Genomic DNA, 14,577 nt, shown 5'->3' on the forward strand with positions numbered 1-14,577 from the left:
ATTCTAAATTATGATATATAAAATTAAAAAAAAAAAAATCAGGAGTTTGAATTTCATAGCGTAGTAAAATAGTAATTTATTATTTTGCAGTTTAATTTGGTTGAAACTTGAAATAAACTACCTATAATATTTGTTAAAAAAAAGCCGAAATTTATAATCACTGAATTTTTGGTTAAATAAATAATAATTTAAAACTGAAATTGCAAATTTCGAAAGATATTCAAAAAGGAACAATGTAATTTTTCGTAGTAGCCATAAACAGTTTCAATGAAAACATTTCTAAATTCATCACTGTGACCTTATATATGGACCCCATATATGGTCTAAAACTATTTTTTTTAATTTAAGCATGATTCAGTACCGTAAAACATTGCAAAATATATTTATAATCAAAAAAACTGGTTTCGTACATTATTAAAAATTTTTGAAAAACAGATTTTTTTTATCATAAATTTCATAGTTACAGGTCAATAAAAAAAATTCCAGATAATTTGTAAATGTTTTCAAAGACTTTGTTTCAAAAATTAATGCCGTCCTGAATTCGAATCATTGGTCAGATTTTGTCAAATTTAGTTCTAGTGATATTGGGTTATGAAATTTAAAATCAATCATTGATAACTAATAAGCCGACAACCCTCTATAAAAAACAAAAACTGATTTCGAAACTTTTAATTATTTTCCGTTTGATAGAGGATCAAGATATTTCCTAGCTATTCTAGTTTCAAAGAAACAATGCTTGAATAAAAATCCTTAAATTTAAAAAAAAGCAATAGAAAAAATGTAACTATTTGTGACATTAATGAAGAACCTTTACGAGCTTGGGTATCAAAGACTTTCCATTTACAACTTTGTTGAATTTTTTTGTCTTATGCATTGAACAAAAAAATTGATACATTAAAGTCTCATATTTCACCAGACTATGATGAATAAACTTAAAGGACGCCTCAGTTTTCTCAAAAGTTTCAACTACTCGGGGTCTTCGGAATAATTGATCATTTATTCGAAACCTTCGATTTGAGTATCTTAGTAATTTTCTAAAATGTTGTTAAAAATTTCTAGCTATCCCTTGAATCTTAAAAACTAGAGTTAGCAGAAAAAAAAACCAAACTGCATATTTGGATAAGTCGCCTTCAAATAAGTCAAAATCAGCTTTCAACCAACCCGGCAAACGGAAAAACTTAAATTTTGTTGCCTTTTGTCACCGAAAAGAAATAAGTAAAAATAATCAATTTAATTACAATAATTTTGTTTGTAGCCATGAGTCTTTTTTAACATTCAAATTCAAGAATTTTTTATTCTTAAATGCTTTACTCAAAACACAAATGTGTATATTTTAACCTTTTTAAAGAATTAACATAGTGCCTTCTATCGACATAACATAAACACACCCTAATGAAAAAGGGAAAAAAATCCACTGAAATTTTCTAAATTTTATTTCCATTTTCGTCACGGATCAGGTTGGAAATCAGTTCATTCAAAATTATGACCAGTAATCGAAAAAAGACAATTTTTAAAGCACAACTTGAAAAAAAAAAAGATTTGGACCATGTTGGTGTTTTCCCAATTTGGTAGAAAATTGATTCCTTTTAAACTCAGAAAATTTTCAGCGATGTCAAGTTTATTATTATTAAACTACGAAAAACACCGTGCCGTGCGGAGAGATGGTTGTCTTGTGTTTATATCTTGAAATGAACACTATCACTATAATTTGCTCATTTTATATGTTTGATAGTTTTTTTTAATGATTGTAATGATGTGCGATACTTGAACAAATTTAAAGAGACTTTCTGAATTTCTCATCTCATTCTTCGATGCAGTTTTTAACTCTAGGTTCCGGTAAAATTAGGAAGTTTTAGAGTCTTCTCACACATTTTTTGAACTGTTGAATTCTGACTGGGACATTTAAATTATGATTATAAATTTTCAATTTTAGGTTGCATCCCTGGGATCTTCAAACCAAAATTGAATTTCGGTTTCCTTTTGTTAATTTTCATGGTTTTGAGTCTAAATTCCCGGTTTTTTCTCGGTTCGATTTTCAATTCACGGTTTTCCCTGTGGCCACCCTGATTGCTTAAGTCTAAGCGTACATCTTCCGAGGATAAAATGGCCACCAGCTCACAGAAAAAGTACTATGTACGCCGTAACAGAGATTCTAACTCATGACCTCTGGCTTAGAAAACTTGAACGCGATGCTCTAGGTCACGGTCGGCGGCCTAACTTTCTTCCCGTCTATAAAATTTCATAATCTTAAGATGTTCTTACTAAAAAAGGACATCGTTTTTCACCGATAAGTTCGATAAATTGAGTAACAAACATGATTTAAGGTGATATTCATAAGATTTTGTTGGTTATTTTGTTAGGTTGTTTCAATCCGACTTGCAAATTTCTAAGAAACATTGTTCATTAGATGCAGGAAAATGTTTGTGATTGATAAAAACTTAAAATTTTTATAGAATTTTTAAATCAGTTAAAACAACAGCAATTTTTCAAAAAATAGATAAAAAATAGACTTTGATAATTTTTTTAGCATATTTATTCAAAATTCTCTAATACAAAAATGAAAACTAAGCCACGAAAATACCATGGGTCTCTTTCTCTCTAGTCTCTAGAATGTTTGATACGAATATATGACTAAAAACTATCCACTTTTTCAAGATACTTGGATTTACGTAGACGTTGTTTTTATAACAACGCTGCATAAAGACTTAAAATTTCAGTCTACAATTAAGAGCGGATAAAATTTGAAGAATTAGCTGACTAAAAAAGACGATATCAATTTTCGGCATCGTTGCTAATATCTAATGTCTAATTTAAGCTTACCTTATAAACCTGTCCGTAGGTTCCATTTCCGACCACTTCGATTAGCTCGAAGATTCCAGCAGGGTCCTGTAAAAAAAAGAGGAAAAGGATTTATTAGAATAGAGTCGAAAGTATTTATTGAACGTGTCGGGATCAAGAGTACGATGAAAAGCATTAAAACAGTTGTATCATATCACATTTTTGAGAGTTTTTGGTATACTGTACCCTTGCATGCCTCACAAAAAAAATGATAATTTTGACAAATCAACAATAAAATGTTCTATTAATGAAGCAAAGTAAATTCAAAGGTGGTAAAAGAGGAATAAAGTCACTGTTGAAAAGAGTCTAAATTAAGGTTTATTCTTGAAAAAAAAATCAAAAATCTGAACAGGAAATAGAAGCGGTTCATCCCATATCTTTACGTTTTTTGTATGGGTCTAGCATGACTTGGTCGAACTCTTATTTCTAAAACCAAGAAGGAAACTTCTCTTGATCAAATTGCATCACTTTGCAAACGAGGTAGAAAGTTATGTAAAAGTAATATGTAAAAGCTTCACCAAAATTCGAAAAGGTCCTGGATAGCTTCGGACATACAACGAAGGATTAAGGCTTGATACTGTAGCAAATCTTGTAGTTTCCAATTTAAGCCAAATCGAGATATCCTAAATCCTAAACTATTCAGGAAACATTTGATCTTTTTGAGCAACCTTTAATAATGCTGTAAGTAAACATTAACTGATTTTTTTTCCAAGTAACTCGAAGGTGAAATTCCCCATCGGGGGGAGGCCATGAAATGGCCGTTTCGATCGACCGCATGGCCGTAGTGCTCTGAATCTACAGAAAACCGGCCGCCCGGCCGAAACGCCCCATGAACGTCGTCGTTCAATAAATAACAAATTTGCTACCGAATTGACTGACCTATAAATTCCCGAACCGGCTCCGCGCTCTAGAGCATCTGGAATCAATCACATTAGGTCAGTGGTCAGTGTAGTGTGATTGTGCAACCGGCCTAGGCCCCTTGCTGTCATTGACATCGGGCGGGACCAGTCAGTCAATACCTAGTTGTTGGTTATGATGGAAGCATGAGAAACTTGAGACTCGAAGCTGCTGCTCAGAGCAATGCATTTGAACTGTATCATTGAGGGGTAAAAGGAACGAAAAAAACCTAATAAATATACCATGGGCGACTCTTCGAATAAACGATCCACGAAAGCAAAGCGCTTGCAGAAGTGGCAAACAGCGCGCATTTGAAAAGTTACTCCCAGCTTATTAGTGGTTGATTGTGTTACATAAAAAATTGCTATAACCGATCACCACTTTTTTAACGGGGAAGGACGACTTTGTGGAATGACGTTGGAGATAGGAGAACTCAACGAAATATCGAAGAAAAAAAGTGAAGGTGATTATGATCACTTTGAGCATTTGGAGCGCGCATAAGTGAGCGGCAAATGTAGGGGGTCTAAAATGCTGAATATGAATACCTTCAACCGATCGATGAGAACTCTTCAATTTGTTAAGGAGGTCTGGTGGTATGTTTAAGGGAAAAAAGGTGGAAAATGTTGAAAAAGTGACCGCCTTCGATAGGCTTTTACCACATGCAGTGCGAATTACATACGAGCGATTTTCTGAAAAATAACTTATAAGCATACAAAAGGTCGTTGACTGTCTAACGAAATTATGAAATTATGGTAGAAGGTTATTAATTTTTTCTTGTAACTTATTCCTCTAAGCTAAGTATTTTTCTATATATCTATAACGTGATTGTTTATCCAAATAACTATAAAAATGAATGTTTGTCTGTCAGTCTGTCTGTTCCCTGTAGACTCGAAAATTACTGAAATAAATTTGTAATTTGGTATGTAAGAGTTTTTGGGGTCGGAAATGGTTTCAAAATTACTTTCGAACCGCTCCGAAGGAGGGGGCTCCCATACAATACGAATAAAAATACGACACAATTTGAACAATTTCCGGAAACTTCTGAGCCAATCAACGTGAAATTTGGTGTGTAGCCGTTTCGAAGACCGGGAATAGTTTCTATAATACGTTCAAACCCCTCCAAATTAAGAGAGGGGGTGCTGCTCCCATACAATATTATTGAAAAATATGACACAATTTGAACAATTTTCGGAAACTACTGAACCGATCAACGTGAAATTTGGTGTGTAGCCGCTTTGAAGGCTTTCAAACCCCTCTAAATAAAGAGGGGGAGGGGGGCTCCCATACTAAATTGTTAAAATTATGACACAATTCAAACAATTTCCGGAAACTACTGAGCCGATCAACATGAAAGTTGGCGTTTAGCCGTTTTAGGACCGGAAATGGTTTTTCTAATACTTTCAAACCCCTCCAAATCCAAAAAGCGGGGGTTCCCAAAGAAAATTAACAAAAATATTATGAAATCCTCAATGGAATTTTTGTTAAAAGTTGATGAACGTAAGCGTTCCGACAGGATGATTTACCGAATTGACAAATATTTTTTAACAAAATGAGATTATTAAGCAAACACACTTTTTGATTGTAGGCAACTTTGCCTGTATTTAAAAATTCCTCCCGCTTAAAAAGGGACGAGACTGTTGTGGCTCCTCTAACCTTCAAACATTCAAGTTACGTTTAGACTCAAGACAATCTAGAAGCTCAGATGCCATGAAAAATAGTACCCTTTTGAATAATGTTGAAATTTTATTCAGGTTAAATTAAATTAAAATAATTTTAACAAAATTAAATTTTTCCTTGGAAGGATAAGCAAAACACACCGGGTCAGCTAGTTTTTTTTTTATAAAGAAGTAAGTTACAAATAGAAGACTGAGTAAAGCAGAAAACGAGAGAAGAGGAATAAAACAGAAAAAGCTTAAAACGAATAGAGAAAAAAGACGTGGAAAGGAAAACATGGATACGAGAGAGAGGAAGACAATTTATAAAAAATTATGAACTTCAGTGAAAACCAAAAAATGCAGATGAAGAAGAGCTAACACGGAAAGGAGAATCCGAAAAACACATAGCGGCAAAGAGAAGTAGATACACAGAAAGAGAAAAAAAATAAGAAGGAAAAAGAGACCTTTAAAAAGAGAGAGAGAAACAGTTACCAAAAGACATGGATACAGAAAAAGAAAAAAAATAGAAAAAAAAACAATGAAATAAGAAGAAAAGAAATAAAAAACTAAAAAAATAGAAGAAAATCGATAAATGGAACTTTGTATGGTAGTGTATTTGAATACGAAAAATGTTTCTAAAATGGTTTGACAGGGGCGCGGGGGCTCCCATACAAATTTTGAGAACTAATCAAGCAAACGGAACCAAATCTGGCATGCAATTGTATATGGGTAAGAAGAATATTTCAAAGATGGTTTGAGACTCCTCCCTCTTTCCAGTGTGGAAATATCAAATAGGGAGGGGCCTACCATACAATTTTTTGCAAAATTCTAGAATAATCAAGCAAATGGAACCAAATTTGACATGGGTGGCTATTTGGGTACGAGAAATGTTTCCATGATTATTTTGGACTCCTCCCTTTTCGATTGGGAGATACAAACGGGGGGGGAGGTCTTCCATACAATTTAATTCTTTATTCGATAACTAATCATGCAAATGAATCCAAATTTCACAAAGGAAGGTATAAGACTACGCGACAAGTTTTTCGATGTTTGACACAATTTGTTCTTCCACTGGGGAGATAAGAAGGGGGAGGGGGTCTTCCATACATTTTTATGCATTACTCGAGAACTAATCGAACAAAAAAGAAAAAAAATCATGAACGTATTTTCGAGTACGAGTAATGTTTTTTTTTATGTTTCGAGACCCATCCCTCTCACTAACGGTAAGAGGGTAAGGAGGAGGGAGATTTTCATACAATATTTTTGGATCACTTGAGAACATATTGTTAAAATTTAAGAGCAAAGGAGAAGATTTTTTTTTCTTTGATTGTTTAAGGCTTCTTCCTTCTTTCGCTGATTCGATAGAAAGGGAGAAGGGGAGCTCCCATACATTTTTTTAATAACTCTGGTGCTTATCTAGCAGATGGTAACAAATAAGACAGAGAATTTAAATACAAGAAATATTTTTAAGACGATTGGGTGCGACTCTCGGGATAGGAAAGAGAAGAGAGGTGCCATACGTTTGTTTTGATAAATTGATAAGCTAATAAAATAAATTTAAACTAATTTCACAGGGGACAGTAAAAGGGTACGAGAAATGATTCTATGGTTATAAAAAACCCCTTTTCTCCTTCCAAAAAAAGGAGTTCCTCACATTTTCTTGTATAACTTGAGAACTTATCCAATAAATGGAACCAAATTTGAAAGAAAAAGTATTCGAATACGAAAAATGTTTCTATTTTTTAAAGGAGAGATTCCATACAGTAAAGAGCCGAGAATGAGGGAGGTCTAATCGCATAGTTTTAAAAACTTTTCAAGCAATCGAAATCATGTTTTACAAGAGAGTTTTTTTTATCAAGAACTCTCTTCCTTTCTGAGGAGAAACGGGAAGGAGATCTCATTATGAAAATATCCAAAATTCATTTATAATGAAATTATTTTCACACCGGGTCAGCTAGTTACAGATAAAAGAGAAACCACAAAGGAATACAAATGAACTGAAAGTGATAGAAAATTATGAGAAAAAGGCAAATACATTGAAAAAGAGAAGAGAAAGAAACACCGTCATGTGGTTGTTTTGACTATCAGTAGACAAATAAAAAAATCCGTTGAAATAATTCTTGTAATTTTAAAATCTTTGAAGTTTTTTTTAGATCGTTTTAAGACCTTCCAAGTCATGTCAAAGTTGAAAGAAATATCCGTTTTTACTCTTTCAAAGTTTTTCAAGGGTTTTTTCTAAGTCATTTTCAAACTTTTTTTTTCAAGACTTTTAAAGTTAGTTGAAGCCTTTTGAAGTTTCAAAGGTCTTCCTGGTCTTTTGAAGTTATTTGAATTTTTCCCGTTGAAATATTTTTTCTAATTTTTCAAAAATCAAGTGCTTGTTTTGTTAATTTTTAATTTTTTTTTTTAAATTTATCTAATTTAAGACAAAAATTGTATGCTTTTTGGACAGTTTGTCTTTTTTCAACTTTTTGTTCTTCTAGTTTTTAAAAGTATTCCGAACATTTTCAAGGTATGTTGATATCTTGCTTAAAAGTCTTTCAAATTGTTTTTAAAGAAATCAACACCTTTTGAATGCTTTTGAGTGCTTATAAAGTCATTTAGTGTTTTTAAAGCCTTTTATTTTTTTCGAAATCTTTTCAAGTTTTTCAATGTCTGTTGAAGTATTTTCATGTTTTTTTAAGCTTAAGTCTTTTTTAATTTTAAAGTCTCAAAATTTAAAGCAAGATTGTACAAGGTGCGCCATTGGGATGTTTTCGATTTGAACGTCGAATAATTCTACCCTTTTTCAACCGATTTCGACAACTGAACACAATTTCGACACGTCAGTTATTGCTATTTTAGATATGATTCGATACAGATAAAAAGAACCCTTTAAAATTGTAGTGCTTTACATCGTCGAAAACGATCGTTCAGTTGTGAAAACAGTGCATGATTTATAAAAATCGTTGTCTCACCAAAAGGGGATTCGACATGGACTCCTCCAATAAACGGATTAAATGGATTAAAGGGAATCATACATTAGGCAAAATGCCCGCAAAAGAGCTGCTTTTTGCGTATCAAATGGGGGTGGTCAGTTTCAAATCAATGTCTATAAATATCTTGAAGAAATCGTGTTTATGTTTGAAAATTGGCTGAAAATGTTGAACTCGGAAACTCCTGATAGTGCAACCTGAATTAAACTTACGTCCTTTTAAAGTCTTTTAGGTCTTTTTATATAAGTGTTTCAGGTTGTTTTTCTAAAGTCAGTCTTGAGTCTACTTTTTTTAAGTTTCTCGAAGTCATTTTTAGATTTTCCAAGAATTTTAAGTGTTTTAGTCATCCGAAGTCATTTCAAGTGGTTTAAAGTCTGTTGAAGCATTTTTAAAAGTCATTTTACTCATTGAAGGTCTTCCCAATTATCTCAAAGTCGTTTGAAATCTGTTGAAGTTTTGAAAGCCTTTAAAACTCAACTTCAAAAACTTCAACAGACTTCAAAAGATTTTAATGTTTTAAAAGTCTTTTTAATTTTTTAGTCTCAGTTGTTCTAGTTTTTTAAGCTTTTTTCTGGTCTCATCGTTTCCCATGTCGAATCGAACCGAGATAAAATCGAAAAAAAAACAGGACACAGAAAGAGAGGAATTAAATACGGAAATCCAAAATAAAACAAATATGTTCCAAATGCCTCATTCGAAAAGAAACAGAAAAAAATGTGGTAATTTATAGAGAGAGAAATTAAACGAAAGAACGAAATAAAAATTCGAATGAAAAAACAGATAGTATGAAACAGTAAAAAAATACAAAGGGAACGAAAAACAATGATTGAAATATAAATGCAAGAAGAGCGAAAACAAGAAAAAAGGCGGATGAGAAAAATATTTATGAAAAATTAAGTTCAGAGGAGAAAAATAAAAAAAATATTGAGTTGAACTCTAGAATAATGGGAGAGATCTATTTTCCCAAATTAGTTCAATAAACTTGATTGAAATGTTAATCTGAACCTGAAACATAAAACCTAAATTGCAATTCAATACAGAAAAAAAATACATAAATGATATAAGTGACAAAAATGACATAAATGACAAAAATGACAAAAAGATAGAAATTACAAAAATGACTAAAATGACCAAGAATGACACAAAAATGTCACAAAAATGACGAAAAAATGTCCCAAAAATGATACAAAATGTCTGAAAAATGGCTCAAAAATGCACAAAAATTACACAAAATGACAAAAAAAAAAAAAAAAAAAAAAATACACAAAAGTGATATAAAAATGGCGCAAGAAATAATCCAAAAATGATCCTAAAAAAATAAGAAGATAAACAAAAATGTTATAAATTTAAAATTTGAAAAAAATGATTCAATACAGACTAATGTAAAAAAAGATCCCAGAAAGGCTAAAAAATTAAACAAAGATTACCAGGTCGAATACAAATGTTCTCTTCTCTATGGAATATGTTTCGGAAATCAGTACTCAGTAATCAGAAACAGCAGCTTTATTGTATCGAATATACACGCAAATACGGAAGTATTCATCCATAAATGTTTTGGCATTTTTCGAAGGTGTACTTCCCTTCAATTTTTTTTATTCTGAATCTTGAATCTAAAATTTTGGATTTCAATCTAAAATCTTTGGGATACAATTTATGAAAAAAAAAATTGATAAACCACAACAACCCATAACCGTTGACATTTATCCTTCAATCAAGCGGCTTTCCCTCATCCATTCATTGATGAATTCCTCAAACACAAAAACTAAACAGCTGCTGCTAAATTTCGGTTACGCTGCATAATCAAATTCGTTGCGCCTGGCCTTGCCTGATCAATCAGCTCGATTGACGGTTGATTCATCGATGGAGCGCCTCCGTCAAATTCAATGCGGCCGCGGAAAATTTGATCTTCCCGATATCTAATTATCATCGTCGCTGCTACCGAGCGGAGAGTTAAATGCCAACAAACTGCTTTCTGGGTGGGTGCCAAGACGATAATGAGAGGTAAAGCATCTGATTTTTGCCCGTACATTGGGGTCTTTAAGAAACCGAAAACAAAAATTCGATTCAATTAGCATAGAAAATTCCACCAGAAAAGCTCCAGTTCTGTTTCATCCCCACGTCGTCGTCGTCCTTGCGTGTCATGTTCGGTGTGACATTCGTTGAGTTTGATTTGTTTCCAAAAACGGATCTACCAGGCTTTAATTCCGTCCATTTCTAGCTCTAAGCGTGGCTGGTGGCTTCCGTGTGCTATTTTGGCAATAAAAACAAAAATCAGCAGACGGTTGGCAGCCAATTTGAGTTTCTTTTATATTCGGCGTTCGATTTGCCGGTGGCAATAAAAATCAGTCGCCGCAAAACATATGTTGAATGGCTGAATTATAGGCACCTGTTTTCCTTTTGCGGGTTTATTTAGAGGTACTGAAACTAAGCTGTCTCAACGTAAGTTTTAACTTCAGAACAAAAAACAAGAGTACTTTTTCAATCAATCCAACCACTCGATTTAATTTGGACTTAGTAGAATTACAGCGAGTGATCTTGAATTTCCCAAATTTGTTCGATTTCGTCAACTCATAGCAGAAAACCGCCAATTATTCAGATGTGACTCTAGGTTTCGCGCTAATCGGATTAGACGATGGCGGTTCATTCTTTCCGCATTAGCACCACGGCTGATTCCCCACGCCATTATGGTTCGTTTCGAGCTAATGTTATGTCCAAACTCAACTAACAGATGGTTGGGGTTACGTCTCTTAATTTACAGCAAATTTGGATGGAATTTCTCGATGGATTACAAGACATATATCATAGCTTTTGGAAGTTTAGAAAGGAATTCCGTAATGCAACTTTTAAGGAAAGCCATTCAAACGATAGGCAAAAACCAAAAACCAAACTATCTCGATGACATCGATAAGTCAATTCTGATTTGGAATCCCGTCTGCCCCGTTTCGATTCCGTCGCAAGACGATAATTCACACCCCTATACGGGCATCGAAACACCGTAAAGAATTATAATTTGTGGAGACAATTTGCTCAGAGTCTAGCAAGAAGAAATAAGCTGACACGGCAACGAGGTTACAAATCTTTCTCACGGTTCACATTCCAAGCGGCGGCGACCTCCAACACCAGTTACTTTTTTTTTTTTAAGTTACAGCAAAAGCAGAAAAGTTTTTGAGAGTAGAGGAATAAAAACTGCTTCCCAGAGCAGTACCGATCAGCGAACAACAACGACTGCATGGCAGCACGCCATTTTTGCTGTCATTTGGGCCATTTTAGAGAGTGGTAATAAAAACCAACTGCTGCAAACCAGTTTATTGAATTTTCGACACGGTTCAATTGTGATTTTTGGGAAAGTGGCGCAAAAAAGATCATTCGACTTTTTCTAATTTATTTGCCAATGTTGAAGAATATATCAAACTAGATCTGTTTATCGAATGAGGTCACAGTTTGAAAAACTTCCTGAGCACGTTCTCGTTGGGTTGATTCGGATCTCAAAAGTCGATCGTTCCCCTTAAGTCTGGACGCTGTTAAACGAATTCTACAATATGTTCTGGAGTTTCCTAAGGAAGTCACTTGGGGCCAGAAAGATTTAATATTTATATCAGGACTTGATTTTAGCAAGTATCGGTAATCTGTTTTTAATATTGCATAGGGGTAGCCTATGAATACTTTGTGTTGAAACCCACGACTGGCAATTCGCGTATTGACGATTGCTGATGGAATTAACAATCGCTAGTGTAGAGTGTAGCTATGTAAGGACCTTACTGAGATAGCAAATAAACGGTAACTCTATTCCATTACTGAAACCTGCGTTTTTCAACAGGTTATGGGCCCAGATATGTACGTCTGAATTGGAAGAAAGAGTTAGCACGAGAGTGCAGAGAACATCCAGCGGTGCCACTGCAGTTCAAAGACGGCAAAGCGGGTTCTAAGAGGGTTACTTTCGATGCCGTCTCGAGATAGGCTACGGATAGTAGCGTGAGTTTTTTGCTGACGCCCAGGAGGACTTCCGGGATCCAAAGCCGAAATTGGGCAGCGCAGGACGAAGTGGTAGAGATAAACTGGAGGATTAGCCAGAAACGAAGCTTGGATGAAGCTGATCGCCTAGAGGGTTACTCCCGTGGTGTTGTGCTACGCTGCTGTCAGCATGACTAAGCTCGCATTCAAGTGTTGGAAGGGCATTTTGGCACTTATGGGAAGGTTGTTTGGACGACACGGTCAGTTGCTAGCGTCACCTTATTGCCGACGCCAGAGTCAACCTGGACAACCTTCTGCCGGGGGTGAAGATTGGAGGAAGAAGCTCGCTAAGAGTTCATCTTGCGATATTCAGCTACGCAGCGGTTAGCTGCTGATTTCCGATGGCTGGAAGAAGTTCTTGGTGCTGTGGGAAGTTCGTCATCGACGATGCTCCTCAACATTGAGGGCAAGATGTGAGCGAATTAAGGGGAGGTGTTGAAACCCACTACTGGGTAAACTGCGGGGATAAGACGATACCTTTTTCGCAGCGGAGCTTTTTTTTACAAAATGGAAATTTGACTTCAAACCATAACAGCCGGGTGTTTGCTGCCGTGAGTGGGTTCGTCCCACTAAAACCACCTTGGGCTTCGTGTGCCAGATGTGCCCCTTGGTTTCACCCTATGATACTACATCAAGGGGTAGGCTGTGCTCATGCACTTATACATGTCACCCTTTTCCTCTTTTTCAATTTTTCCTCAATTTCTCCTTGATCATCGTTCTGCTTTATCCTTTTTCGTCCTTCTCCTTTTCCTCTATCGCCAACTTCAGACTGGTACGAAAGACCCCGAAACGTGTGCCGGTTAGGTAACGCTTTCAAAGTAACTCGCGCCCGTCACAGCAACCACTTCCGCAGGATTTCTAACCACCAAGGCATGGCTGATTGAGAAACTACCAAGCTAGAATCCCGACACGGCCACCCCGAATGATATCTCCGCTTCCTTTTGCTGCAGGAAAGATCGTAGCTGAGTACGTGAGACCTTTTAAGTCCCACCACACGTATGAGTCCAGATTAGGGTTATACCGCGCCCTAAGATCGCGTTGCTTTTGAATTGAAGTGTCATACGAGGCCCAGGACCTTCCATTAGCGCATTCCGCAGCGGAGCTTGTAGGAAGGGGAAGGGGGTAAACCACTTTCGGGGGATACCCATGGGTACAGAGGTTCTCGAGTCTCTCTAGTCGGTGTAGGATGTCGTCACTGTCGGGAAACATCTGAGTCGTAGCGTTCTAAGACACGAACGTTTACCGTGACAGGCTCACCTCGATCTGCTACACGACGGGCAGAAAAAGCCACGGGGTCAAAAATCCTAGGATTGCCAACCAAAGGGATATAAGAAGACCGAACAACGGTCGGAGTTGACTGACTCCATTGACGCGGGCCTTGTCGAGTAGAGTGCGTCCAACCTCACGGTTTGAAGCTACCAAGACAAGGCAACATCTTCTGCGTAGCAGATGCCGTGGGTACGCCGCGTTTGTGCGTAGGAAGTATCCGAGTAGTGCTGTTCCCAGTGGTCGAAGCTGCGGGTATAAGACTATACCTTCTTCACAGTGAAAATTGTTGGAATAGGGTTATTCCATGATCGGGGAATATTCATGAGTAGGGTAGAGTGGCTAGTGATAGAGTGCCGGGCGAGTCACTCGAGTCGGTGTAGTAATACGTCTTTGTCGGGAATCATCCGAGTAGTTGCGTTAAGTCCCACGCGTGTGCTGGGACAAGCACGACGGGCAAAAAGATGGCGAACCTCTAATTGTGGGGATGAAAGGCCGGGCCTCGAGTCGTTAGAGGGAGATCATACCTTAAGTCTTCAGGAGGAGATTTTTGTATGGTTGCAACCCAAAGCTATATAAATCCTAGGATTGCAAACCAAAGGGATACTAGAAGACCGAACAACGGTCAGAGTAGACTGAATCCATTGACGGGGGACTGTCGAGTAGAGTAAATCCGACCCCACGGTTTGAAGCTACAAGGGTAAGGCAACATCTTCTGCGTAGCAGATGCCGTGGGCAGACTTGTAAACCATCGACATTTTCTCTGACAGTCGCACAGCCTGCTTTTATCAGTTTCATTGTTCGTGCCATCAAACGAAAGCGACCAAACACTTGCCGAACAGTCGACTTCCATCAAACGAAACGACATTCATTCTTCTCTGTGTGATTGTCGAACGAAATTTCGTGTCTTGGTACACGAGAGCGATAATTTGATG

The 14,577-nt window shown here is 36.2% G+C and overlaps 1 protein-coding gene across 12 annotated transcripts in view; it reads right to left on the reverse strand.

The window, feature by feature from the left end:
* LOC129755784 (serine/threonine-protein kinase mig-15) overlaps nucleotides 1-14,577 on the reverse strand; it is a 167,772-nt gene that overhangs the window by 123,790 nt on the left and 29,405 nt on the right. For all 12 annotated transcript variants that reach the window (XM_055752435.1, XM_055752432.1, XM_055752434.1 and 9 more), the window contains exon 3: nucleotides 2,821-2,886. In XM_055752435.1, coding sequence (XP_055608410.1) covers nucleotides 2,821-2,886 — 66 coding nt within the window. The remainder of the gene's footprint in view (nucleotides 1-2,820; nucleotides 2,887-14,577) is intronic.

Source organism: Uranotaenia lowii, chromosome 3, assembly GCF_029784155.1.
Source record: "Uranotaenia lowii strain MFRU-FL chromosome 3, ASM2978415v1, whole genome shotgun sequence".
In the NCBI taxonomy this organism is placed as follows: Eukaryota; Metazoa; Arthropoda; class Insecta; order Diptera; family Culicidae; genus Uranotaenia; species Uranotaenia lowii.